Here is a 27590-nt window from a genome sequence, read left to right as displayed (position 1 = left end):
GGCTTCATATTTTTAAAGACAAATTGGAGTAGAACAGGTTTGATGCTTTTAAACATCTCTTGTAGATGAAAAGGTGTAAGGAGACCTCTGACCATGGGGCATATTCAGATCTGCTGCAGCGCCAGAAGGCCACAATGATTGAGAATAGCAAACTTACAGGAAAGATAAGTGAACTGGAGAAAATGGTAGCTGAACTAAAGAAAGAAAAGTCCCAGGTAGAGGAAGAACTTCCGAAGGTCAAGGAGGCTGCAGAAAATGAATTGAGAAGGCAGCAGCAAAATGTTCAGGACATTGCTCTGCAGAAGATCAGAGCTGAGAGTGAAGCAAAACAGTACCGCAGGGAGCTGGAGAGCATTGTGCGGGAGAAGGAGGCTGCAGAGCGTGAGCTAGAACGCGTGAGGAGGCTCACGGCTGAGGCCGAGACCAGGAGGGTGGCCGTGGAGGAAAACCTCCGCAAATTCCGGAGCCAGTTAGAGGAAAACACATTTACAAGAAGAACCCTGGAAGATCACCTAAAAAGGAAAGATTCGAGTCTCAGTGACTTGGAGCAACAAAAGAATAAGTTAATGGAAGAATTAAGAAGAAAGAGAGACAATGAGGAAGAACTCTTGAAGCGGATAAAGCAGATGGAAAAAGATCTGACATCTCAAAAGCAGATCGCAGAGCAACAGCTGAAAGAAAAGCAGAAAATTGAATTGGAAGCCAGGAGGAAAATAACTGAGATTCAGTATTCATGTAGGGAGAGTACGCTGCCCACATGTGCTGTCCCAGAGAAAGAGCAGGACAAACAGAAGGCAGAAGAGCTCCAGCAGCAGGTGCACGAGCTGGTAACCGCCAACAGAAAGGCCGAGAAGGACATGAGGGAACTCAAATTTGAACTCAGTGCCCTCCAGCTTGAAAAGACCTCATCTGAGGAAAAGGCTCGCTTGCTAAAAGAAAAACTAGATGAAACAAATAATACACTAATGTGCCTTAAGTTAGAGTTGGAAAGGAAGGATCAGGTAGAGGAAGGGTATTCTCAGCAGCTCAGGGAACTGGGGAGGCAGTTGAACCAAACTGCGGGTAAAGCTGAAGAAGTCATGCAAGAAGCCAGTGATCTGAAGAAAATAAAGCACAACTATGAGCTAGAATTAGAATCTCTTCAGCAGGAAAAAGGGAAACTGCAAAAAGAAGTAGACAGAATCACCAGGACGCATGCAATAACTGAGAGGGATATTCTGCACTTAAATTCACAAGTGAATTCTTTTCGGGATGAAAAGGAATTCTCTAATGAAAGAATACAGATCTGCCAGAGAAAATCAGATCATCTAAAAGAACAATTTGAGAAAAGCCACGCACAGTTGCTTCAGAATATTAAAGCTGAAAAAGAAAATAATGATAAAATCCAAAAGCTTAAGGAAGAATTGGCAAAAAGTAATAAGTGTGCAGAAATGTTAAAACAAAAAGTAGATGAACTTAGTAGGCAAAATAATGAAACCAAGTTAGTGATGCAGAGAATTCAGGCAGAATCAGCCAATGTGGTTTTAGAGAAACAAGCGATCCAGCAAAGGTGTGAAGCACTGAAAATTCAGGCAAGTGGTTTTAAAGAACAGCTACGCAACACAAATGAACACTTGCACAAACAGACGAAAACAGAGCAGGATTTCCATAAAAGAATTAAATGCCTAGAAGAAGACCTGGCCAAAAGTCAAAACTTAGTGAGTGAATTTAAACAAAAGTGTGACCAGCAGAACATTATCATCCGGAATACTGAGAAAGAGGTTAGAAACCTGAATGCTGAGCTGAATGCTTCCAAAGAGGAAAAGCGACTGGGTGAGCAGAAAGTACAACTACAGCAAGCTCAGGTGCAAGAGTTAAATAACAAGTTGAAAAAGGTACAAGATGAGCTGTACTTAAAGACCATAGAGGAACAGATGACCCACAAAAAGATGGTCCTATTTCAGGAAGAATCTGATAAATTCAAACGTTCGGCAGAGGAGTTTCGGAAAAAGATGGAAAAATTAATGGGCTCCAAAGTTATCACTGAAAATGACATTTCATGCATCAAACTTGACTTTGTGTCTCTTCAGAGAGAAAACTGCAGAGCTCAAGAGAATGCTAAGCTCTGTGAAACAAATATTAGAGAACTTGAAAGACAGCTTCAACAATATCGTGAGCAAATCCAACAGGGGCGGCATGTGGAAGCAAATAACTACCAAAAGTGTCGGAAACTTGAGGAGGACCTGGTAGCCCAGAAACGTGAAGTTGAAAACCTGAAGCAAAAAATGGATCAACAGATAAAGGAACATGAACATCAATTAGTTTTGCTCCAGTGTGAAATCCCAAAAAAGAGCCCAACCAAAGACTGTACCTTCAAACCAGATTTTGAGGTGTTAGTGAAGGAGTGTCAACACTCTGGGGACCTCTCCTCTAGGAACACAGGACAGTCTCACCCAACAGCCAGATCTCCTCTGTTGAGATGGACTCAAGAACCACAGCAGTCGGAAGAAAAATGGCAACATCAGGTTGTGGAACGAAAGGATGTCCAGTGCTGGCCAGCAGGTACTCCACTGGAGAAAGAGAAAAGCCAGCAGTGTTACTCTGAGTATTTTTCTCAAACAAGCACTGAATTTCAAATTACTTTTGATGAGAAAAACCCTAGTTCAAGACTCTCAGAAATAGAGAAGATAAGAGACCAGACTCTGTACAATTCCAGACAACCTGTTAGATATCAAGATGACAAATGTGAAGTGGACCTGGTGAAGCTTTTGGCACCATTAGAGGTATAATCTGGACTGTAAAACCCTATCAGCTACCTATGTTAAGTTTCCTCTCCTGTTTCCTTTCTCTGCTAGACCAAATTTAAAAAAAAATAATGTTAACTGTGATTGGCTCTTTGTCATTCTGACAGAAAAATAATACTGTCATTGTCTAGTGATTTACTTGAATCTTTAGTACAATTTATCAATCTTTAATTTTTAAGTGAGATTAAGCACACAGATATAATGGCTATACTGTTATATCTATGGGATTATATTCTGAAAAATATGCCCATTAAAAAACTGGAAAACTAGAAAAAACTAGAAAACCAAGCAGTTAACTTTAATTTCTAACATGTTCTCTGGACAAATTTCTTCCCTGTCTTTTTTAAACTGAATTTATTGGGGTGACATTGGTTGATAAAATTATAGGTTTCAGGTGTTCAGTTCTATAACACATCATCTGTATGTTGTACTGTGTGTTCACCGCCCAAGTCAGGTTTCCTTCCATCACCATTTATTCCCCCTTTACCCTCTTCTATATCCCCTCACACCCTTTCCCCCTCATAGTCACCATACTGTAGTCTGTGAGCTTGCTTGTTTTTTCTTATTCCCTTCACCTTTCTACTATTTTAATGCCTTAATCATCATCTAAAGTAAGCTTCAGACTCTCAAAATGTATTACCTGCTCCTGAACTGTCTTTGGTTTGAAATTTTTCTTGTCTTTACTTATCTCATCTTTGTTATTCTAGGCATTATATTTGGATTAAGAGTGGGTAAAGTGGCATAATATTCTTTAGATGACTTTTAACGCCTTATAAATTCCTGTTGCAGATAGCTAAGAACAAGCAGTATGATATGCATACAGAAGTCACAACATTAAAACAAGACAAGAACCCATTTTCCAGTGCTGAAGAATGGATGCTTGGATTCAAGAGAGATTTTATTAAGAAAGGCTTAGAACCAGAGACCTCCCAGAACTTTGATGGCGATCATGCATGCTCGGTTAGGGATGATGAATTTACATTCCAAGGGCTGCGGCACACTGTGAGTGCCAGGCAGTTGGTTGAAGCTAAGCTTCTGGACATGAAAACAATTGAGCAGCTGCGACTTGGCCTTAAGACTGTTGAAGAAGTTCAGAAAACTCTTAACAAGTTTTTGACAAAAGCCACCTCAATTGCAGGGCTTTATCTAGAATCCACAAAAGAAAAGATTTCATTTGCCTCAGCAGCCAAGAAAATCCTAATAGACAAAATGATGGCTTTAGCATTTTTAGAAGCTCAGGCTGCAACAGGTTTTATGATCGATCCCATTTCAGGTCAGACATATTCTGTCGAAGATGCAGTCCTTAAAGGAGTTGTTGATCCCGAGTTCAAAATTAGGCTCCTTGAGGCAGAGAAGGCAGCCCTGGGATATTCATATAATTCTAAGACATTGTCAGTGTTTCAAGCCATGGAAAATAGAGTGCTTGACAGACAAAAAGGTAAACATATTTTGGAGGCCCAGATTGCCAGTGGGGGCATCATTGACCCTGTGAGAGGCATTCGAGTTCCACCAGAAATTGCTCTGCAGCAAGGCTTGTTAAATAATGCCATCCTGCAGTTTTTACATGAGCCATCGAGCAACATGAGAGTTTTTCCTAACCCCAATAACAAGCAAACTCTGTATTATTCAGAATTACTGCGAATGTGTGTGTTTGATGTAGATTGCCAGTGCTTTCTGTTTCCACTCGGGGAGAGGAACATTTCCAATCTCAATGTGTCCAAAACTCACAGGATTTCTGTGGTAGATATTAAGACAGGAACAGAACTGACAGCCTATGAGGCTTTCCAGAGAAGCCTCATTGAAAAAAGTACTTATCTTGAGCTGTCAGGGCAGCAATACCAATGGAGGGAAGCCACATTTTTTGAATCCTATGGGCATCCTTCTCACATGCTGACTGACACTAAAACAGGATTACAGTTCAACATTGATGAGGCTGTGGAGCAGGGAACAGTTGACAAAGTGTTGCTGAAAAAGTACCAGGAAGGCATTATCACACTCACAGAACTTGCCGATGCTTTGCTGAGCAAGTTAGTGCCCAAGAAGGATTTGCATAGTCCTATTGCAGGGTATTGGCTGACTTCTAGTGGAGAAAGGATCTCTGTCCTAAAGGCCTCCCGTAGAAATTTAATTGATCGGATTACTGCCCTCAGATGCCTTGAAGCCCAAGTCAGCACAGGGGGCATAATTGATCCTATTACTGGCAAAAGGTACCGGGTGGCTGAAGCTTTGCACAGAGGCCTAGTTGATGAAGGGTTTGCCCAGCAGCTGCGACAGTGTGAATTAGTAATGACAGGGATTAACCATCCCGTCAAGAACAAAGCGATGTCAGTGGTGGAAGCTGTGAATGCAAATATCATAAGTAAGGAAATGGGAATCAGATGTTTGGAGTTTCAGTACTTGACCGGGGGGTTGATAGAGCCACAGGGTCACTCCCGGTTGTCAATAGAAGAGGCTCTCCAGGTCAGTATTATAGATGTCTTCCTTGCGACTAACCTCAAAGATCAAAAGTCGTATCTCAGAAATATAATATGTCCCCAAACAAAAAGAAAGTTGACCTATAAAGAAGCCTTAGAAAATGCAGATTTTGATTTCCACACAGGACTTAAACTCTTAGAAGTGTCTGAACCCTTGATGACAGGAATTTCTAGCCTCTATTATTCTTCATAATAGGACATGTTGAGTAACTTTGCACAGGGGAGATGCTGTCTAGTTCATGTGATCTGTCTGGGGCAGGATGATGTTAGCTGCATGGACAGTCGGATAATTGTGTCACATACTCAAAGCAGTATTTACTTCTGGAAGGCTGGAAATAGCTCACTGTTCAGAAGAGAGAATGATTTTTAAATTGAAAAAAACAAACAAAAGATTTACTGTTCTTAAAAATGGTTTCATTTAGCTTTGAAATTAGTTCTTTCAATCTTGCTCACACCAAAATAAAGGTATTTTACTGAGAATACAGCATAAACTTGATGAACTCCAGTAAATTCAGAGAGAACATCCTTTCTTCAGAACTCTCCATCACTGAATAGATCCTCGGGTTTCCCTTTATTAAATGATCCCTTACACTCACTGAAAGAGCACTTCAAACAGCACCAGGGAATCAAAGAGAGATGTACATTCTCTCCCAGCACCCTGAGGCTAGTGTTTTAGACTGCCTTAAAACACGAAAAAGTTTTTAGTTTTCTGTATATAGTCACGTTCTTTACATATTAAATGTTTACTACAGTCTTCCATTTTTAATTAGACTTTGTGATGAATGGATTGTGTGTTGGAAGAGGGAGAAATATTCCTCTTCATTCTGTGTATTTTTCAAAAGTGTGCACGCATTCTCCGTTCTTACAGCTTTCCGAGGTCTTATACGGTGCTTTTCTGTCAAGACCATTGTGTTTGTGATGCTAATGCAAAGGCAGCAATACAGATATTTTCTAGTGCTTCATTAATAAAATCAAGATTTTGTGTGTTTTTTTAAATTTGTCATACTGATAGACCAGCTGGGAGGTTAAAGAGTGTTTGTCACACCTTCCTTTGTTACCATAAACATTTTTGAAGTACATCCACGAAGGGACATGGTAAACATGGTTAAGTGAATGAATAAAATATCTCAGTAACCTGTGTGTGATAAAAGCCTTTTTACACTCTTGTTTTCTATGGAGATGTCAGACTCAGTCATTTACTGGAATGTATCTTCTTTTACTACTCATATCTGTCAGAAGTCACTGGAAGAAGAAAAGAAAGAGCATGTTGAAAAAGCCAAAGAATTACAGAAATGGGTATCAAATATCAGCAAGACATTGAGAGATGGAGAGAAGTCTGCAAAATCTCCCTTCTCTAAGCAAAAGGTATTCACTGAGGGCCTGGTTAATAATAATAATAGTGGGTAGAATCTATAAGATGGTACAGTCCATCTAAAAAATGTTTCATTCATTACCTTACTCCCCCACTCTGTTTTTATAGGCAGTTATAATGAGGATCAGAGAGGTTGAGTCACTTGCCCAATGAATCACAGTATTTGGCAGGCAGAAAGAAGGTGTTTTCTGATTCCAAAGCCTGAAGTGTGTATTAGTCTTATTATTAGTGAACAAATATGTTGTGCTGCTTTTCCAGCACAGCAATAATTAGCTCTGCTTCTCAGTTACTGTGATGAGCATTGTGAAGAGCAGAGGCATCTGTTTTGTGCCCAGAAAAAGCCCATGCACTCCAATTCACACATGTATGCAGTCTCTTTCTTAACAGATGAGGAACCAAACTTAACAACCATTACAAAAATACAAACTAGGATAAACATTTTTGAGGACTGAATTTAGTTGTGCTTTTTTGGACATTTTCTGTTTTATGAAGAAGTGCTCTCCAGTTAGTGACTGGAAATCCTAGATTCTTTCCCTTACTTAGATGAATTCTTTAGTTCTGTGGGCTATCTCCTGTACCCCAACTACTTGGCATTAGCTGGGTAGCTCCAGCTCCCGAGACGTTAGTGTTCCACGCTGTCTGTTGGTCTGCCTCCACTCGAAGCTTCAAGGCCATTGGTCTAAATTCCAGTATTGCTGCTGCTGCTAGTGATAGCACTGGGATTGCAGCTGGGTTCTTAAAAATTTCCACTAAGTTAAGCAGCATTTTTCTTGAAAACTTTTCCTACATTGTCCCTCTGCCCATACCTGACCTTTGGAAATTTTAGGGGCTATTGTTAGCTATCATTAGCTTCCCTTTCTAGCTCTGCATCAACACTCATTCATCATCAATTAACATTGCTGACATCATTATATAGGGAGAAACTTCGGTGCCTTAACTAATTTTCCCTGTGATATGAGGCAGATGTAATTTATCTCCTCCACCGCCCCCCCCACCCCAAAGTTTACAGACCTGGGCATATAGTTGAATTATTCAATTGAAATAAAGCTATATTAGCTCACAGTCTTGCATACTGTATTTCATAAAGTGTAGAAGAAGTAAGAAGCTTGAAAGCAATTACATTTGGTATAAAACCGTCAAAGTAATGTTATACATATATTTAGTTTAAAATATCTTCTTTCCTCCCCACCCTGTCAAATAGGAAAAGAACTAAAATAGGTACAATAACTTAGCAAGGATATCTTGGGAGAACAAGTTGCATTTGAGAAATGTGGATTATAAACCATTGGTATTTTCTCATTCTGTAGTTTTAAAATTCTTCAAAATTTTACCACATCAGTTTTAGACCTACTGGACATAAAGTAGATACTTTTTTTTAGTGAAGATCATGGCCTAAATTATAAATCTCTAATAACAGTGATAAAGGAATTTAAGGCAATTTGATGTGAATAATAAATGCCTTTCAAAATATCATTATGGCTTCATTATTACCTGTAACCATTAAAAATAGACCTTAGTTGACTCTTAGTAGAATACATAGGGGGAAAGATATGTTTTCATTGGCCCATCATTAACTCTCATTTCTGTTCATTTTAAAAAAATGGCAATTTCTGATATTAGGTATTCAGAAATGATATACGGAGGAATTAGGAGAAAGTATTACCTACACTCCTCAAATGGATCAATTTTATCCCTCTGACCATCATGAGCAACTTTTTCTACTGCGTCTTAGCAATAAAAATTATTTAATCTTGATCAGCAGACATACAGATTAAACTGTACTGTAATTTTTTCAAAAGTAGCATTGTATTCAGGAACTTGGGCGAAGTAAGACGCTTGTTGGGAGTAGTGTTCTCCAGTCATGCCATTTGGGGGCACAAGGATGACGTTGGGCCAGTGCTGGATCTCTGGCCACCTGGGCTGTGAAGGCAGCCTTGATTCATGATTGAGCTGGGACAAAAGCAAGAACCATATAATGCTGCATTACTGTTTCCTCATGAAATAATAAGGCTTTCCTTAATTATTCATTCTAAATATAAAGTACTCCTTTTATCCAGGCCCCTAGACTGATGGTAAGTGATGGGTTATTGACTTGGGTCACCCAGAAAATAGACATCATTTGGGTCTTAAAACTTGATTTGTTTTTTAAAATTACCGTTGGTTAGTTTCTATGAGGGCAGAATTTGAGTGTGTTTTTCATACTTTGCAGATTTCCAGTGAAGAAATATTAACCAAGAAGGAACAGTTATCTGAGGCACTTCAGACAATGCAGCTATTTTTGGCTAAACATGGAGACAAGTATGTTGGTTTTCATTAACCTTTTATTCAGTGTAGGAAAGTGGTCTTAAAAATGCTCAGGAAAATAGAAGATGGTAAATTATATTTGAGATTTTTTAATGAAATTCAATCACAAATTTACTTAGTAATGTAATAATATAAGATTATAAATTGAGCAATTTGAGTAATTGTCATTTTTAGTTACTTTAGCCTGTGTTTACCAAAAGCCTGAGAAGTATTTATTATCCCCATATATTACTGATAAGAAAACAGGCTCCAGAGGATAAGGATTAGTAGCTAGTGAGTTGTGAAGATTCCAAGCCAAGTCTTAATATAAGTAGCACTGTCTGAGATTTGTTTTTTGGAATATATCGTCTTCATTTTATTAAATATGTGTAAATATTTCCTGAGTCTTGAAATGACTCTTGTAAAGTCAAGTCATTCAGGTCTTTCATTTCATCCCGTGGTTGTTTGTATTAAAGCAGAGGAAAAGGAGATGAGAGAGGAAAAGAGAAAAAGATAAGGAGCTAGTTGAAGAAAATAGGGTGGAGATAAAAAGGTAAAATGATAGGCAGTCCCATGCAGAAGCAGTGAGACTGGACACAGGCAGGCCTCCACCAGTGATATAGGCCAGGGTGTTTCCGTATGGCCCCATCACTCACTCCGGGAGAGCAGGTTAGAATGAGGGGGAACAGAAAAAAATGTGTATGTTCTTGGAGTTCTTAATGGGAAGCCTGGTTTCTCATATGTTGTTCCTACTTTTTGTACCAAGACACTTTATCTATTTCAGCTAATACCTCAGGCAGGGAAGGAATCTACCTTTTTCTTAAACCCGTTTTGACTGTCCACTTCAGGATTATTCCAGAATGATTTTTTATTGTACCTTAGAGAATCAGGTTAATTTCCTCTTTATCCTTCATCTTAAACAAGTTTCGCCTTGAGTAATAATGGTACCTTATTGTCCCTTTTCCTTGTTGGGACTAACAATGCCAACTTTCCCTCTATCAGTCAACAGCTACTGATATTTCAGAATCTTGTATATGACAGAGAGGTGCTGACATAGTAGTTCACAACTTTCCTTCAGTCCCCCGTTTTTAGGCAAGAGAAGGATTCCTAGATGTGTTTAGGGCCATTCTTAATTTTCGTATGCAGACCTGAGTTATCTGAGGTTATATTAAAAGGTTATATTGTATTTTATGATTGTGTACCTATTTATTTAGAAGAGTATTTTATAATATCATTGAGCCTAATACATCATCTTTATCACCTAAAGACTTGTACTCCTCATTTCACACTTTCTGGTTATTTTAGAATGACAGATGAAGAAAGAAATGAATTGGAAAAACAAGTAAAAACTCTTCAAGAAAGTTATAATTTATTTAGTGAATCTCTGAAACAACTTCAAGAGTCAGAAACTGTGGGAGATGTAAAGGTAGAGGAGAAGGTAATATTATTAAAACATGAAGCTATTTCAAGATTCTTAGTTTTATTGCATGATTGTAGAAATGTAAGTCAGTGGTAAAGAAATGACTCTGAATTGTGTACATGGAGAAAAATGGAGTTTACTTAAGTATTTGGAGATTTCAGTGTTGTTTATTAAATGCAATATTACACTTGCTGTCATCAGTTTCTGTGACATCTTAATCTCTGCCTTGCATGATGAAGGAAAAGAATCATTCATTTTTCTAACTCTTCTCTTTAAAAGCCATTCTCCTACTGCTAATTAGGTATTTTACTATATAAATGTGATGTTCTACTTGTGAAATAGCCTGGGAGTCACCTCTACTGGTGACATTGGAGTGTTATGGGATTTTTTTTTTCCAGAAATATCATGGGATTTATTTGAGTAACACTGGGCCATATGTTATAATGAGGATGCCCTAGCATCTTCTTAAAATTTAACAGAAATCACTTAAAATTTGGCCTCTCCTTAAGTTTTTAAAACTTGATAATACATATTCACAATATTCAATATTCAAAAAGTCATCTTTGTATTCAATTCCCTTACTCCCTGGAGTACTTTACACACTATTTGTCTCATTTGGGGTTTTGTGACAATTTCTCCAGTTCATTATGTTTCGACTGGGAAGAAGTCTGTATGCTGTAAACATCAGTAGCATGGGGTTTGACACACTCTCTTTCATGTTAGTAGACTAATCTCACCCAATTGCAGAAAGCATGGTTTTCCTTCTGGGTATGTGTTCTGTTTTCTCACTGTCATCATTTACTCTGTTGTGTCTTCACTAACCTTGTTAATGTACACGATATTAAGTTTTCAATTCACAGATGCATGTTGTTTTCAAAGCTTTTATCATATCCTGTGCTGTTGAATAGATCACTGACATAGATCACTTGTGCATTTGAGCTGCCTAACATTCACAGCATTGCCACGCCTTGGTAAGTAGAGGATTTTTATGTTGAAGTGCATTACTTATTAAAAAAAAATGCGCACCAAGTTTCATGAAACTCTGCCCACCCTTGAATCCCAAACTGACCTGAGAATTTTGTATTTGCCTTTCAGCTGGATAAAGTGATTGCAGGCACCATTGATCAGACAACTGGAGAAGTCCTTTCAGTCTTTCAGGCAGTTTTAAGAGGCCTTATTGACTATGACACAGGAATAAGGTTGCTTGAGACACAGCTAATGATTTCTGGTCTAATTTCACCAGAATTTAGAAAATGCTTTGACCTCAAAGGTGCCGAAAGTCATGGCCTCATTGATGAACAAGTTGTGCGCCAACTCCAAGAACTCAATCAAGCAAAGGAGATTATTTCTGCTGTGTCTTCCACCACAGTTCCAACACTGGATGCTCTGGCTCAAGGTGTTATATCAGAGGCTATGGCCGTCAGAGTCCTGGACATACTCCTTTCCACAGGCTTGCTAGTCATTCCAGCCACAGGAGAACAGCTGACCCTGCAGAAGGCTTTCCAACAGAACTTGGTTTCCTTGGCATTATTTTCTAAAGTTTTGGAAAGGCAAAATACATGCAAAGATCTTATTGATCCATGTACCTCTGAGAAGGTATCTTTAATGGATATTATGGAAAGAAGTATTTTACAGGAAAGCACTGGGATGCGGCTTCTACCTGTAAGACCACAAGAAGGAGGCAGAATAACATTAAAATGTGGGAGAAACATTAGCATTTTAAGAGCAGCTCATGAAGGTCTCATAGACCGTGAAACCATGTTTAGGTTATTAGGCGCACAGCTTCTTTCTGGAGGTCTGGTCAACTGCAGCTCTGGTCAAAGAATGACTATTGAAGAAGCTGTGGCAGAAGGGGTGATTGACAGAGATACTGCCAACAGTATTCTAACCTATCAGGTTCAGACAGGTGGAATCATCCACTCTAACCCTGCTAAACGTTTAACTGTAGATGAAGCAGTCCAGTGTGATTTAATAACCTCAAGCAGTGCTCTGTTGGTACTAGAGGGTCAGCGAGGCTACGTTGGACTCATTTGGCCTCACTCTGGTGAAATATTTCCCACATCTTCTTCCCTGCAGCAGAAGTTGATTACAAATGAACTGGCATACAAAATCCTGAACGGTAGGCAGAAAATAGCTGCTCTGTATATTCCAGAAACTTCTCAAGTCATTGATTTAGATGTTGCTCAGCAGCTAGGAATAATAGATCATAATACAACATCAATTTTAAAAAGTATAATACTGCCTGATAAAATGCCAGATTTGGGAGATGTAGAAGCTTGTAAGAATGCCAAGAGATGGCTCTCTTTTTGTAAATTCCAGCCATCTACAACCCACGATTACAGACAAGAAGAGGATACTTTTGATGGAGAAGAGCCAGTGGCAGCGCAGAGCTCAGAACAGACTAAAAGATTATTCCTGTCTTACTTGATGATAAATAGCTATATGGATGTGAACACAGGGCAGAGGCTTTTGCTGTATGACGGGGACTTGAACGAGGCTGTTGCTATGCTCCTGGAAGGCTGCAGTGCAGAATTTGATGAAGGCACATCCATGACAGAATGCACTGATGTCCTGAGGCTCCCTGGTGTATTTCTGAATAGTGCCCCAAGTAAAGAGAAGGATAAGAGTATAACTTCACCAACTAGTTTTGATAAATGTTATTGCAGAGAACCTAAACAGGAAGAAATGCCTGAAAATAGAAAGCATGCCTTAGATGAAGGGTTTAATGAAATGGGAAATAATGTTCTCAGTGAATTTTGTCAGTCAGAAAACTTGGCAAATGTAATAGTAAGAGATCATACAGTTGAGAATCCATCCAGTGTGAATCTTTCCAATTCTGGATCATATTTTACACAGGCTGAACTTGCCAAAGTTAGCAGACTTAGTCAAGACTCTGGAAACATACCTAAAAACTGTGAAAATCAAAGTCAAGTTGAAACAAATGAACATGCAGATGAATGTAGTCATCCTAAAAACATTGAAAACCTTGCAAGTGATTTGATAACAACTTCTGTTGTAAAGTCAAAAACTAGTAGAATGTGTGACTTGAAAGAAACAGAGATTGAAGATAACATAAACAAAGACTCAGCTATCTTTGACTATTCCCCCAGGCTGAGTGCCTTGTTAAGTCATGATAAATTGAGGAATGATCAGGAGAATTTTAATAATTTACACAGCATGGAGAGCAATGGAAGTAAATGTGAAGACTCTACATTGCCATCCAATGAGCAAACCATGTTATTGGGTCCAAGAGTGGGAGATCTTCAAGGCCAGTTTCTAGGAATTGCAGCTATTAACATCAGTTTGAAGGGAGAACGCTGTGGACAAAAACCTTTAAATATTGATTATAGTGATCCTCAGGTACAATATCACAGTGATAAATATATTTCAGATACTTGTGGGGAAGGTGAAAAAATACATGCCGCTTCTCAACAGAAATCTAAAGACACTCAAAATGAGTCCAAAATGGAAGAGCACTCCTGGGCCATAACACTGAGGGGCGATACAGATAGTACTGATGCGTCTTATGTTTGTGGCACACCACTGCATGAAGAGGCTGTCGGTGCTGGTGACTACGAAACGTCACTCCTGGATGACCAGCAGAGGGACACGGAGACAGACAGTGATAGTGATGATGATTTTTACGATACTCCCTTGTTTGGAGATGATGACCATGATTCTTTGCTCCTTGAAAGTGGTGACTGTGATGGTCTACAACCTGAGGACTGTGACACGCTGCAAGAGGAAAATGCTGGGGCTGCTTCTGGCAATATTTTCTATGATGTTCCAAAAGAGAATGAAAATTCCATGGTGACTCAGGCAGGGCTAGTGGAGAGCTTAAGAGTGAGGGAAAAGGCACAGTTTTTTCAGGATTGTCTCATAGGTAGTGAGAAAGCTGAATTAGATGCTGATGAAAGAATACATTTAAATTCACTTGACTCGTACAATGTCAATGAACAGTTGCTGGAAACTGTATCAGACAGGGAAAGTGCAGATAGCCTAGAAAGTGATGAGTCTGACTTTTTGACTGATTCTGAAACTGTAGGAAGGGAAGAGAGCTTCAGTGCTTCTTTAAAATTTGATGACACTGGCTGTTGGAGAGGGAGAGGAGAAGAATATATAACTGGAGAAGAATTTAATTCTGATACCGATCATTTAGATTCTATGCAAAATGAAGACAGTTACAGGGATTACATATGTGACAGTAATAATCAGGATGATGATGATGATGAAGAAGAGGAAGGAGGAGGAGCAGAAGGGGGAGATGAGAAGGAAAAGCCCGTGTGCCAAGATGAGGCTAAAGGCATGAATATGCAGTTGTGTACTACCACCACAAATGAAAACGAAAACAGCTGTGAAAATCAAAGTACTAATAAAGGGATTCTCCTGGGCCAAAAGCACAATTATAATTCTTTAGGAAAACAAGAAAGTGTAAATGTTTTACAGCTAGGATCAAGTACTAAAAGTAGCTTAGTTACCGAAAGAGACAATCTTCCAGAACACACAACTGAGGTTGTTGAAAAAAGCAAAGAAAATCTGTTGAATCCTGAGACGGCCCTTAAGGATATATTGCTGCCTATCACTAAAGACACTGAATCAGAAGACACCTGTGGCCCTGTGGATGTTTTACATAATACTTATATCAGTTCAACTTCTGATGAAACCATTTGTTCTGAGCCTGATTTAACAGGAAAACCTGCTGAGGGAGGTCATTTGTCATCTGTGGACTCTGTAACTGATAAAGATCAGAAGGGAAATGGAAGAGATGTAATTAAAAAGAGAGATAAGAAAAACAATATACTAACAGAAGATAAAACATCAATTCATAAAATGTGCTCAGGAGAAGATCCTATAGAAGGGCCAGTAGAAGATAATGAACATTGCAAACTTTTGCCTAGTAAAAGGATGAGGGAGAATCTGGATTTAGTTAGTAGTCAGTTTCCATTTCCACAAATCACAAACAGTGAAGAACATAATCATAAAGGAAGCCTTAAAAAAGCAACTATAGCTGTTAAAGGTGAAACAAAGAATCTGAAAACAGTTGGTAGTCAAAGTCCTGTTCAGTTTGAGAATCTTGAAGAAATATTTGACTCATCAGTTTCCAAAGTGATCAGTGATGCTACTTCAGACATATTGTCTGAAGGGAATACAAGTACTAAGACCGATTTACTCACCGACAGACCTGAGAAAGAGCTTGATCTGTTCACTTATTCAAAACATTGTGCAAAAAATGTAAAAGCAAAAGATGGACTGAAGCCAAATGCAGAAATCCCAGGCTGCACTCTAATAGCTTCCCCTCCCATGAAAGAACACATAGAATTAGGAACTGATAATGCAAAAGAGAAGGCAGCCCTCATTCAAGAAGACTCACCTGTAAATGAGATGGTTCAACAGAATGACCTCTGTACTAGAGAAGATGTCTCAGAAGGAGGAACAGAAATTGCTCAGTTCACATCAGTGAGAAATGAAAGCACACTTTCAATCTCACCTCTGAGAAATGTGGAAGGCCTTGGGGAAAATACTAGTTCTGTGTTACCAGGCCTCAGCACGAAAGGAATACGAAGTGATAATTCCAGTGACACTTTAAGTACTGACTGCTCATTCTTAGAAATGAACAGTGAGAAAAAAATAATTGGGCAACAGCCACAAGAAGAACAAGCCTTGCCTCCAGCATTTGAAGAAAAGGAGATTCAGATTCCTGAGTTATCTCAGGTGTTTGTTGAGGATGTAAAGCACATCTTAAAGAGTAGATTGAAAGAAGGTCATATGAATTCTCAAGAGGTCGGAGAACCTTACGCTTGTGCAGACACTAAAACTTTAATTCAAAGCTTAACTAAAAGGATGAGCACATCACAAGTGGTAAAGGAAGCATCTTGTGTGCCCGGAGATGACTCGAAGATCAGTGACTCTCCTGGAATTTCCCCCCTGAGCAACTCACCAGAACTAAGAGCAGAGAGTAGAGATGATCCATTCTGTATTGCAAATCTTAAGTCTGAGCTTCTCCTTGACATACTTAAGCAAAATCAGTATACCCAAAATATTACAGGAACATATGAATTGATAAAAGAATTAACTCAGATGGGGTATGACCTAGAGAAAATAGGTATTACATCTAAAGTAGTTCCACTGCAACTTGAAAAAATTTTCTGTAAGCTGCTTGCTGATGGCTGTTCAAATGAAGCAGAACAGTTTGGAAACTTGAATCAAAAATCATCTCCTACTTCTGAGATTGTGGATAGAAAGCCATGTCTTCTTGATGATCTTAAAAGCAAAGAAGGACACCATGGTTCTCTTAATTCACAAAATATAGAAAAAAGTGGACCAGAAAACTCTACTGTACAAGCATCACCCTTACCAAGAGTTGAGAAGCTGGAGAAGAAATGCCACAATTTCCCGGACCATTTGAAATGTATTTCAGGGTCAGAAGAAATGACTTCTGGGGATAGCTCAATGGAACAAGTAAGTTGACTTTATATTCCATATGGAAGTAGCTGCATGAAACATTTGGGAATCATCCCATATATTTTATTGGCTCTGAAAACCTGCATAGAGGCTACTGAATTAAAATGTCCAAATTTGTGTTTAGTTTTCCAAGGAGTTACAGCAGTGTTTACAGCACACATCAAAAATGCATGAGTATTTGGCTTTGCTTCAGGATATGAAGTCTCCCTTAAACACCTCAGAGTCTCTGGATAACAGTCTAGAAACTTTGAAGAACCAACTTAAACAGTTAGAGGTAAGAACTGATAAGAGTATTTGCCTGTTATGGATGATAGCCCACTCAATTAAGGTGGAAATAAGCAAAACTCTTTACATTTGTGTTTTGAATACTAGTTATATTTGTGTTTGTCACTAAATGGTTCTGTCTGGGATATGGATATAATACTATTATTAAAATCTAACCAAAATTTCGGTTTCTTAAGTGACAGATCTTTGGTTTACAGATAAATGAAGATTACCCTAAAATGCTAGCAGGTGTCTAGGTCCAGTGTGTCCGGTTTATTACAGATTAGATGTGCCAGTAGCCAAGTTTATTCAGTAAACACTTAAATCTTGTACTTGTTTTATCTGATTTTATTACTCTTAACCCACAAACAGTGGTGATTCTCTGATCCTCTGGAAATATTTAATGCTTACCATCCTGCTTTGTGTATCTAATTTAATTCATTATAAGGTAGCACTGATTTCAACTTATTAATGTGATTTCTTCCTTGTTGTCCACTGTGGTCTGTATTCAATCCAGAAAGCTTCTCAAAGACCCCTGTCAAGTCCTAAATATGTAAATTGTGATTATTTTGGGTAGAAAATACATACTTCATTAGTTTACAATATTAAAAAATTTCACTCTCGAAAACCTGTTGAGTTCCTATTGTTTTTTTTCTTTTGTATATTTTTAAATTGATTTTTCTTCTTTTACTTGAATAACTGTTTTATTTCTAAATGTGGTCCATATTTACAACCTAGTTCAGAGCCAAGCCTTATACTGTACAGAATTTCCACTGTAATTAAACTATTTAGTGTTTAGTGACACTAACTTTAGTTGAGTTCTGGTAAACCATCGGACCAGTTTAACTATAAATAGCTTCAGAAAGATATTCTCCATAGGTGTAGGTGTTGGCACACTTCACACAGAGTCACTCCATTACACCGTCTACTGTATTACACAGCCCATGTGAATGTATGTTTCTGCATAGTGAAATAAAAACGGTAAATGCAAATATATACATATATATATTTTGCAGACATTTGAATTGGGATTGGCTCCAATTGCTGTTATTTTAAGGAAAGACATGAAGTTGGCAGAAGAGTTTTTAAAGTCTCTTCCCAGTGACTTCCCCAGAGATCATCTTGAGGATCTGAGTAGAAGCCACCGAAATTTGCAGAATGCCTTCTCTTCCCTCAGCGATGCGTCTTCAGAAAGAATGGAGCACATTGTGCTCGCAATCGACTGTGAAATGGTAGGTGTTGGCACACTTCACACAGAGTCAGATTTGAGTGTTGAAGAAAATTTGATTGTTTAAAAATTTAACCATAAACTGAAGTATTTTGTTTTCAGAGTGTTAGGCCCTTAAGACAGAACTGTCATTTATAGGCATTTGAATTTTAAGGACAGAGAGAAATGAACACAATTTTGTTTTCTAGTCAAAACTAGCCATTTCCCATGAAGAATTTCTACACAAACTGAAGTCGTTCTCACATTGGATAGCAGAGAAGAGCAGGTCTGTGAAGGATATGGAGGCTGGGAATGCTCAAGGTACCCAACGTGTGAGGCAGAGTTTGGAGTTTCTTAAGGTAAGTATCAAAATAGTGAGACAGAAAGCACATTTAAAAACCTGTGGATGTAATATAACAAATGTTTACAAAAATACATGACTTTGCTAAAGCTCTATGGGGCTGTTTCCTTTCTTTTTCTTTCCAAAGTATTTGTTTACAGTTGACACAACTGTCAATAATCACAACTGGGTGATCATTCTGTTGCTGTCCCAGCAGCCTCCTATAATTCTTATGACCACTGACATGCTGAGATTTACATTTATGTATTTATGTATATATCAGTATATATTAATCATATAAGCAGATCACAGTGTAATAAGTACTTTTGTATGAGTTTTTTTGTCATGACTTCCCCCATCCCACAAGTTCTTAATCTGAACAGCGTGCCCCATGAATGATGGTTAGGCTCCTGACTTGGGAGCCAGAAAACTGAAATTCTGGCCCACTTAATTTATGTTTCAAATACTCTGTAGTCTCATTTACGTGCTATCACAATAGCATGGGTGCTATAAATATTGGCAAGCAGTATTTTAATGTTGTTACCTTTCAGTGTGCTAAATTTACATAAGTTGAATCCTTTTGTGAGAGTTTCATTTGACATGTGATGTGGTGAGCAAGGTTAAAAGATTCTCAGAGGGTTTATCTTTTTATATATACTATTAATTACCACAGGATTTAAGTGATTTCATCATCACCATTTTTACTAGATGAATACGTTTTTGACTAAATAAAAATATCAATACAACATTGAGTTTGATACAAGAAGCGTATTTTTAAAATAAATGTTATTGTTGATATACACTGTCTGTTATGGCTTCACTCCCTGTTGGTAACTTGTGCCGCTTTGTTCTCAGGGCGTGTTGAAAGACCTTGGCCATACCAAAACGCAGCTGGAGACGACTGCCTTTGACGTGCAGTTCTTCATTTCTGAGCATGCACAAGATCTGTCTCCCAGCCAGAGCAAACAACTGCTGCGGCTCTTAAATGAAACTCAGAAGTGTTTTCTTGACGTACAGGAATCAGTAACTGCCCAGGTGGAACATTTAGAAACTCAGTTACAGCTAGAACAAGACCTGGATGATCAGAAGGTTTGCCCTTCTTTGTGAATTCTTTTTATTTAGTTCTTCAGGGTGAAACCTGTAATACAGACACGTAGGGATTATGGCATGATGGGAGAGATTTTTCTGGATAGGCAATTAATGGACAGGGTATAATGTATAGATTCTCAATATATAACACTATTACTTTCTGTGATAATGCTGTAATTCATTGATTTTAATTTTCATGACTCCCTGAAACTACTGTTTTCAGGTGATAGTCTTCCTTTTTTTCTAGAAGTAGGATACGTAGATGCACTCAGCAATTTCAGAGGGAAGATTGATGAGCATATGCATAAAGAAGTTAAGGGTGTCCCCCTCTGGAGGGTGGCATGACACAGCAGGGCTCTGGAGCCAGACTGCCTCCTTCCACATCCCAGTGGCACTACGCACTCATTGTGGGACCTGGGGCAAGTCATGTGACAACAGTTTTCTCACTGGCCAATTGGAAATAGTAGCAGTGCTTACATGGTAGTGTTGTGAGCACTGATAAAATAATGAATATAAAACACTCAGCAACTTGCCCAGCGTGTGTTAGGCTCCTGGTAAACACAGTGGCTGTAAGACAAATAACTAGTGTGTGTGTGTGATGGAAAATGAAAGATGTAAGCAATTGACTGAGGAAATAAATCTCTTAGAAAGATTTAATGAATTATATTAGAGTGCCACATCCAATAGCAATCAGTAATGAAGAGGTAGGAATGGAATTAGATGTAGTGATTAAATAAAAATAGTGCATGCAATGGTCTTTTTATTATTTCTTGAAGCATCCAGGCATTGTCTCTAGCATGATAACCTATATGCACATATCAAATATATTAACAGACAAACCATGACTAACTTCTGTTTTGATATCCTTTTACAGAATTAATTGTGTGTGTCGCAGGTCTCAAGAGCTTAAGAAAATGGAATGTTTCTTCCTATCGGTCAGAAGTTCCATCTCTTACACATGTGCATGGCCAGTATTCTGCTGAGCAGTTTCACCCAAACACGATCACTTTCCTTGTCTGTGGGACAGCCTCTTACTTTGTGTGTCACCCTGCTCAGTTTGTACCCCACTGCTATCATGTTTACAGCATACTCAGAAAGCTTTTTTAGAGGAAACTTACAAAGTGTATTCTAATAAGGAGCTGTCAGAGTTGTGAGTGTGTGACCACCATTACAGATGCTTTGGTTCTGTTCCCCTCTAGAACGTGGCAGAGCGGCAGCAGGAGTACAAAGAGAAACTCCAGGGGATCTGTGATCTCCTGACCCAGACTGAAAACCGCCTGATTGGGCACCAGGAAGCCTTTGTGATTGGAGACGGCACCGTTGAGCTAAAGAAGTACCAGTCCAAGCAAGAGGTAGAATTTGGTTTTGCGTGATTAGTTCTCTGTTGATCTTAAGTTTGATTACTGTTATTTGGAAAGCAATTAGGATTATTGACAAATAGCTCCCATTTTAGCTTTTCTAAGACAGTGTATGCTCCAGGCCTCCTGAGCTGTGCACTTTATACTAAGGGTTACATTTTCAACTTCAAGCAAGTCATATAATTTTCTTGACTGGTTTTTGGTGGGATATTGAGTGGACAAAATACAAAGGAGGTTTGGTAATAGAAATACCTTATATGATGAATTCAGACTTGGATACATTTAAGGCCAGTCCACTCACTTTCAAATCAGGTGAAATACACATCAATTTGGGTTCTTTCTCTTTCTTAGCTTTTTCTTATTCCTTTCATCTTTCCCTGCAGTTTGTCTCTTTCCATGGAAGGAACATACAATAATGACAGATAAAGGTATCTTTATTTTGGTGTCAGAAAAAAGAATGTTCTCATTGTAATTAGCTAACTCTTGATCCAAATCCCAGACACTACACATGTTAGCTTTGTAATTGAATCTTTTTAAGTCTCAGTTTCTTCATTGGCCATAATCCCATTACCATGTCATTATAAAAGTTAAGTCAATATTGGTGTTCAGTGACAGGCACAGTTAATGTCACAATGTTGTAGTTCAGTAAGTATTTCTTTCAGTTCAAATACTCAGAAAACTTTGAGGAGTCTGGAAAGCATGGGAAAAGCTTAAACAAAGTACGATATAGGGAATTAAAATGCCAAGTAAAGGAGGAACAGAAGAACAAATACATAGAGAAATCTAGACAGAAGGAAGCTATCACTGCTGAGGAGAATTCTTAATGCTGAGCTTCTTAACACCTGAAACAAGGGAGCAAACATTACATATTATGGAGCTCTGGTGTTTAGAAGAGATTATTACAGTAGAGACACTATTTTAGGAACAACTTAGCTTATAACTTACAGAACTATGTGTTTTTATCCTGAGCACATATTAAAAATGAATGTTTAGAAATAATAAATAATATGGTCATGTATTTCAAAGCTTTTATAAATGCACTCACACAGTGTGAAAAATCTGGTATACGCGAGTTTATATAGATTATATACTGAATACTTCATTGTTTTCAATGTCTTACAAACCATGTCTCTTTGTCAAACATGAAAGCCTCATACCTTTCTTTAATGCTGTTTGAGATTTCAAATTATATTAAATATTGTGATTTAAATAAACCAACTCCAATGAACATACTCAGTGTTCTTTTTCGGCCTGTATGTGCAGGATTATCCTTCTTTTGCTCATCTCCTTTTTCAGAATTACAACTTTGGAAAAATTAAATAGGTAGTAATTTCATAAGATTTTTTCCCTTTTCTATTATAAGGAATTACAGAAAGATATGCAAGGAAGTGCACAGGCATTGGCAGAAATAGTGAAAAACACAGAGAACTTCTTAAAAGAGAATGGCGAAAAACTGTCACGAGAAGACAAGGCTTTGATTGAACAGAAGCTCAGTGAAGCTAAAATAAAGTGTGAACAACTTAATTTAAAGGCAGAACAGTCAAGAAAGGAGCTGGATAAAGTTGTGACAACAGCAATCAAGGAAGAAACTGAAAAGGTCCTTATCCGATTACGTGGTACACTGTTGCTTTGTTAGGAACAATTAGTATAGCAGCCTCTGGATTCATTAAGTGCTATCAGGTGGTGGTGAGCAACGACTAGCACCAGAGAGCGGAATTCTGGGTTTCCAGGTTTATAATTGACCAAATACTACACAAAGTTTGAAGAGTTAGCCCTGCTTAACTTTTTTTTTCTTTATTTTTATTGTTGACACTGTTGCAGAAGTCCCAATTTCCCCTACCACTTACTTCCCCGCTTCCCTCTCTCTGGGCATCGTCTCACTGTCTGTGTCCCACACAGACGCTCTTTGGCTCATCCCTTCACCTTCTTTCCTCCGGTCTCCCCTCCCCTCTGATAGCTGTCTGTTGTGTGTTTTTGTGCCTCTGTTTCTGTTCTGTTCTTCATTTTGCTTAACTTTTTAAAAAAGTTTAAGTGGGGTTGTGAGACTTTCTACTTGTGAAATGTGTGGGGACTCAGTCGTTACTACAGTTAAAATTTCGGAATGTATTTTTACGAGCAGTGGAAACTTCAAAGTAACTTCCTATTTCTCTAAGGTTTAATTTTAATGTGTTCAGTTTTCAAGGTATGTCAGTTTTTAGTATCCCCACTCTAATTTTAAATGATACAAATATGTACTTTGGGGATGTCTTAAAGCTAATACCTTGGCCATATTCAGAATACCCATTGTCCTTCTCCCCTGCCCCACCCCCCACCCAGGTTGCAGCTGTGAAGCAGCTGGAAGAGAGCAAAACCAAAATAGAAAACCTTTTGGACTGGCTGTCAAATGTTGACAAAGACTCAGAAAGGGCAGGGATAACACAGAAACAGGTAATTGAACAGAATGGGACTCATTTTCAAGAAGGTGACAGCAAGTCGACGATTGGAGAAGAGGACGAAGTTAATGGTAACCTGTTGGAAACGGATGTGGATGGGCCAGTTAGAGAGAAGAATTCCACTGAAGAGAATCTGAACCAGCAGTACCAGAAAGTTAAGGTTTGTTGTCTAATGATATCGTAAAATTCTGTTTTCAGGTTTATAAAGATAGGAACAATTTAGCACATGAGATATCTTTTCAAACCTTAATGACCATTGAGTATCAGGTCTTTTTTTTTTCTAGGTTCATTCTTATGTCAAAGAGAAATTGTGAGAGTTCTAAGCAAATCAAAAACAATGAGGAATAAGTCATTAGATGTGGCATTCTTATAAGTAAAGCAGGGTTAAAAGGAATTAAGAAAAATAATACTACTAAAGCTAAGATTTATAGAGCAGTTATGTGGGCCAGGTACTCTTTTTAGCTCTTCCCATTTTAGCTTATTTAGTTCTCACAGCTACTCTCTGAGGTTTTTATTCTGATTTTATGGATGGGGAAACTATAACTTAGAGAGGGAAAGTAACATGCCCAAAATGACACATTTAGTGAGGTATGGAGTGTGGATTTAAAATCAGGCCATGAGCTCAGCCACTCTGCTCACTTGTAATGGGTGTTTGGAGACCAGCTTGCTATGTGTTCTCTGCACCTCAGGTCTTCCGTGCAGGGAACACTGTTGTTGGGAAGAGGAGCGAGAGCCCTTCTAAAAACTCACTGCACATTGGAAGCTAACAGAAGTGCTACTACAGAAGCAAAAGAAGTTTTGGAAAACTATTTTAAAGTGTCATGTAATCGATGGTTTTATTTCAGGGTTTGTCGTTTGGTAGTGAGGTGACTGGACTTTAGGAACTTTTGCAGTTCTTTGTGTTTTCCTCCGAGTTGGAGTGTTTGGAATAGAATTCTCTCTGTGAAGTGGGTTCTTACGTTACAGGAAATATAAGTTAAACCAGAGGAAGTGGGGGAGTATTTACTGTATCACACTGTCAAGGGGCAATTATAGGACCTTATTGTAATTGTCTCTTACAATGAAAAATCAGGTGTATTCTGAAAGGATTATGAGTCAGTTACAAACAAGTCAGGAAAGGTTGGTAACTTGACCCAAGTAGTGAAAAATACCAGTGGGTTGACTCAAACATATAGAGGCCAAATAGGAAAGCCTATGCTTTTAGCCATAACATGACGTTTGCCTTCCAATCTTTTAACTTCTAAGAATAGGAGACTCTGAAAGTGCTTTAGAAATTCCACGTCTCCTGGTAGAGTGGAGAGCTGGCCCGAGGGCCGGGCATGGCTCTGTGTCTCGTTCTGTTTGTGCCACGTGTCCCAGGCCAAGCTGTTTTCCTGCAGCCTGAGTTTTCTCATCTGTCCAAGGAACTCGATGTATCAGATTATTTGTAAGGTATTCTATGTGTTTTTCTAGCCTACTGTGTGCAGAAGACCTATTGGAGGATAGTATATGAAGGTAATTCGAATATCAAAGATATAGCCTGAGTGGGAAAAGTTATTAAGACAAAAATATTTATCCGGTGCCACAGTGGCAGGCATTGTTGTAGACAGTTCAGATACAAATGCTAATGATTCTGTTTTCAGCTGACTGACTGCCTTGGATCAGACTTATAAGAGAATAATCGCCCCGCAGTAATGCTTCTCAACCTTTTAGTTTGTAGCATATATTTACCCCCCAGGTGCTAGCATTGTTCCAGGTCCTTAGGGTTCCCCAGGGAGCAAAATAAATTCCTTGTCCTGGTGCTTACACACTAAGGAGAGATGCGAATGGGGCAGGCAATAAATAACCAAGTTCTATGGGATGTTAGAAGGTAACTTTTTGCTAAGAGAAGAATGTTGAGTTGGGTATGGTGGTTGAGTGTGGGGTCGGGAGCAATTTTCAGAGCTAAATAGGATCATCAGAGTAGACCAATGAGATGGGGAGATTTGTGCAAAGACTTCAAGGAGATGGGGGGTTGCCAAGCAGATGTCTGAGGGAAGAGCTGTTTTTAGGCAGGAGAGCAACTGGGGAAAAAACTCTGGAAGCACCTAACAAGGTGGGGGTGAAGGTAGGGATGGGAGGGCCTGGAGTGTTTGGCACCAGCTGGGAGAGGGCAGGGGTGCAACAAGAGCTCTGGCATCAGGTCATTGGCTGCATTAAAGGCAGTATGAGAAATGTGGGAAATTGCCCATAAGGATTATTATCCTTTTGGTCATATTTGCATGGCATATGGGGGTGAATAAAAGAAGCTGCTTCTGGCTGGAGAGAAAGGGTCTCTCAGCCGCTTTGAGGCCCCCAGCTTCCCTGAAGCCTGAGCTATAAAATCACCAGCTCTGCACACCCGTGTCCTGTTTGCAGCACACCCACCGGAAGCTCTGCTTTCAGACTTCAATGTGCATTTTAATCTCTGGCAAGCATCAGGCTCTTTGGGCAGTGTGCTACACATGTGATATTACAAAGTCCTTTCAGCAAACCTGTGCCATGTATGGGTCATTATCTCTGTTTTCTACATGTAGGACACTGAGGCCCAGTGACGCTAGTTAGCTACAATATTCTCTTTTATTATATGTTTCTCTAACTTAATGGGGCTTCTGCGAATGTGTATTGTTCTTGATTAATTATTGCCATAGTGTTTTTACAACTTTAAAATTGAACATTTTTTTTTCTGCCTAGGTGTCCTTTCAGGATCATTTCATAATAAATAATATCATACCCATTTGCTCAGTGATTAGCAGTTTCTTTTAAGATGGTTGTGAGGAAGCAATGAGTAAAATGAGATCTGATTGTAGATGCTTGTTTTAGAATTGGAAGAGAAATCTGTTACATTTCCCTCCCAAACTTCTCAAAAACAGTACTTACCCTATGTGATTATGTAAGTACTTTCATATTTATATAATATAAATTGGAAGATTGGAAATTTTCTAAAAAATAAGATTAGAGTGTTCAAAACGTAGCTTTTGCTATTCTGAAATTCACCAGTAAAAGGCAAATACTGTGCATTTTGGAAAGGCTGACAAGAAGCAAGTCGTCTGTCTGTAGATCATTCAAGTCTGTAGGTCCCGAGGCAACAGGGAGCTCCCCCAGCCTCCATGCTACCACCTGAAGTCACAGTGGATTTGATTTCTTTCACTCAGGCCCAGCACGAGAAGATCGTCTCTCAGCACCAAGCTGTCCTCGTGGCCACACAGTCTGCACAAGCCTTGCTTGAGAAACAGGGTCACTATCTCTCTCCTGAGGAGAAAGAGAAACTGCAAAAGAACATGAAGGACCTGAAAGTGCATTACGAAACTGCACTGGCCGAGTCAGAAAAGAAAATGAAGTTAACTCATTCTTTGCAGGAAGAGCTAGAGAAGTTTGATGCTGACTATAGCGAGTTTGAGCACTGGCTGCAGCAGTCGGAACAAGAACTGGAAAACCTAGAGGCAGGTGCAGATGACTTCAGTGGTTTAATGACCAAACTAAAGAGGCAGAAGAGTTTCTCAGAAGATGTCATTTCTCACAAAGGGGACTTGAGGTACATCACAATTTCTGGAAACAGGGTGTTAGAAGCAGCGAAATCTTGCAGCAGAAGAGACGGAGGTGGCAAGGCTGACCAGCATAATATTGACACTTCGGCCACTCACAGAGAAGTCCAGAGCAAACTGGATCATGCTACTGATCGGTTCAGGGCTCTCTATTCTAAGGTAATTTTGTTTTTGTCTTTTAAGGAAAAGATCAATCTGTGATTATAGTTTTTATTCTATCCTCTTAACTTTTGTTCTTGGATTAGAAGTGAGAAACCTAAAAACTGAAGCAGGGAAAATAAGATAATTTAAAATTTTATCTTGTTTACCGCAGATGTATTTGTCTTCTTTACTTTAAAAAAGTGTTTTTAAAGATTAGGAGCCTAAAGTTATTTTTTCAGTTTTGAGTGATTTCTAAAACTCAGTAATACCCAATTTGACCACCAGGTGGTGTTTATGTTTTGTCTCCAAGCAAACAGAATAACTTGCTCATTTTTGCAGCTTCTCGAGCTTAAGAACTATTTTTGTCTCAGACCATTTCCTTCGCAAATACTGCCAGTGTGTGTTTTACAGATATATTTGATC

General features: G+C 38.8%; 1 protein-coding gene across 12 annotated transcripts in view; it reads left to right on the top strand.

Annotated features, from left to right (window-relative positions):
* The window catches only part of DST (dystonin), a 435502-nt gene that overhangs the window by 287160 nt on the left and 120752 nt on the right, over positions 1–27590 (top strand). For 5 of the 12 annotated variants that reach the window (XM_045843503.1, XM_045843506.1, XM_045843505.1 and 2 more), the window contains 7 exons: positions 6494–6622; positions 8839–8927; positions 10218–10350; positions 20894–21046; positions 22416–22649; positions 23369–23644; positions 26637–27185. In XM_045843503.1, the coding sequence (XP_045699459.1) occupies positions 6494–6622; positions 8839–8927; positions 10218–10350; positions 20894–21046; positions 22416–22649; positions 23369–23644; positions 26637–27185 (1563 nt within the window). Of the gene's footprint in view, positions 1–65; positions 2763–3572; positions 6382–6436; positions 6623–8838; positions 8928–10217; positions 10351–11427; positions 16792–16918; positions 17069–18074; positions 18291–18474; positions 18625–19460; positions 19695–20893; positions 21047–22415; positions 22650–23368; positions 23645–26636; positions 27186–27590 lie in introns of those variants that run through there. The other 7 variants (XM_045843510.1, XM_045843500.1, XM_045843499.1 and 4 more) reach the window with 3 other exon arrangements.

This window comes from Phyllostomus hastatus, unplaced genomic scaffold (assembly GCF_019186645.2).
Source record: "Phyllostomus hastatus isolate PE091 unplaced genomic scaffold, TTU_PhHast_1.1 phas_contig_40, whole genome shotgun sequence".
Taxonomy (NCBI): Eukaryota; Metazoa; Chordata; class Mammalia; order Chiroptera; family Phyllostomidae; genus Phyllostomus; species Phyllostomus hastatus.
This window is presented reverse-complemented; position numbering and strand designations above follow the sequence as displayed.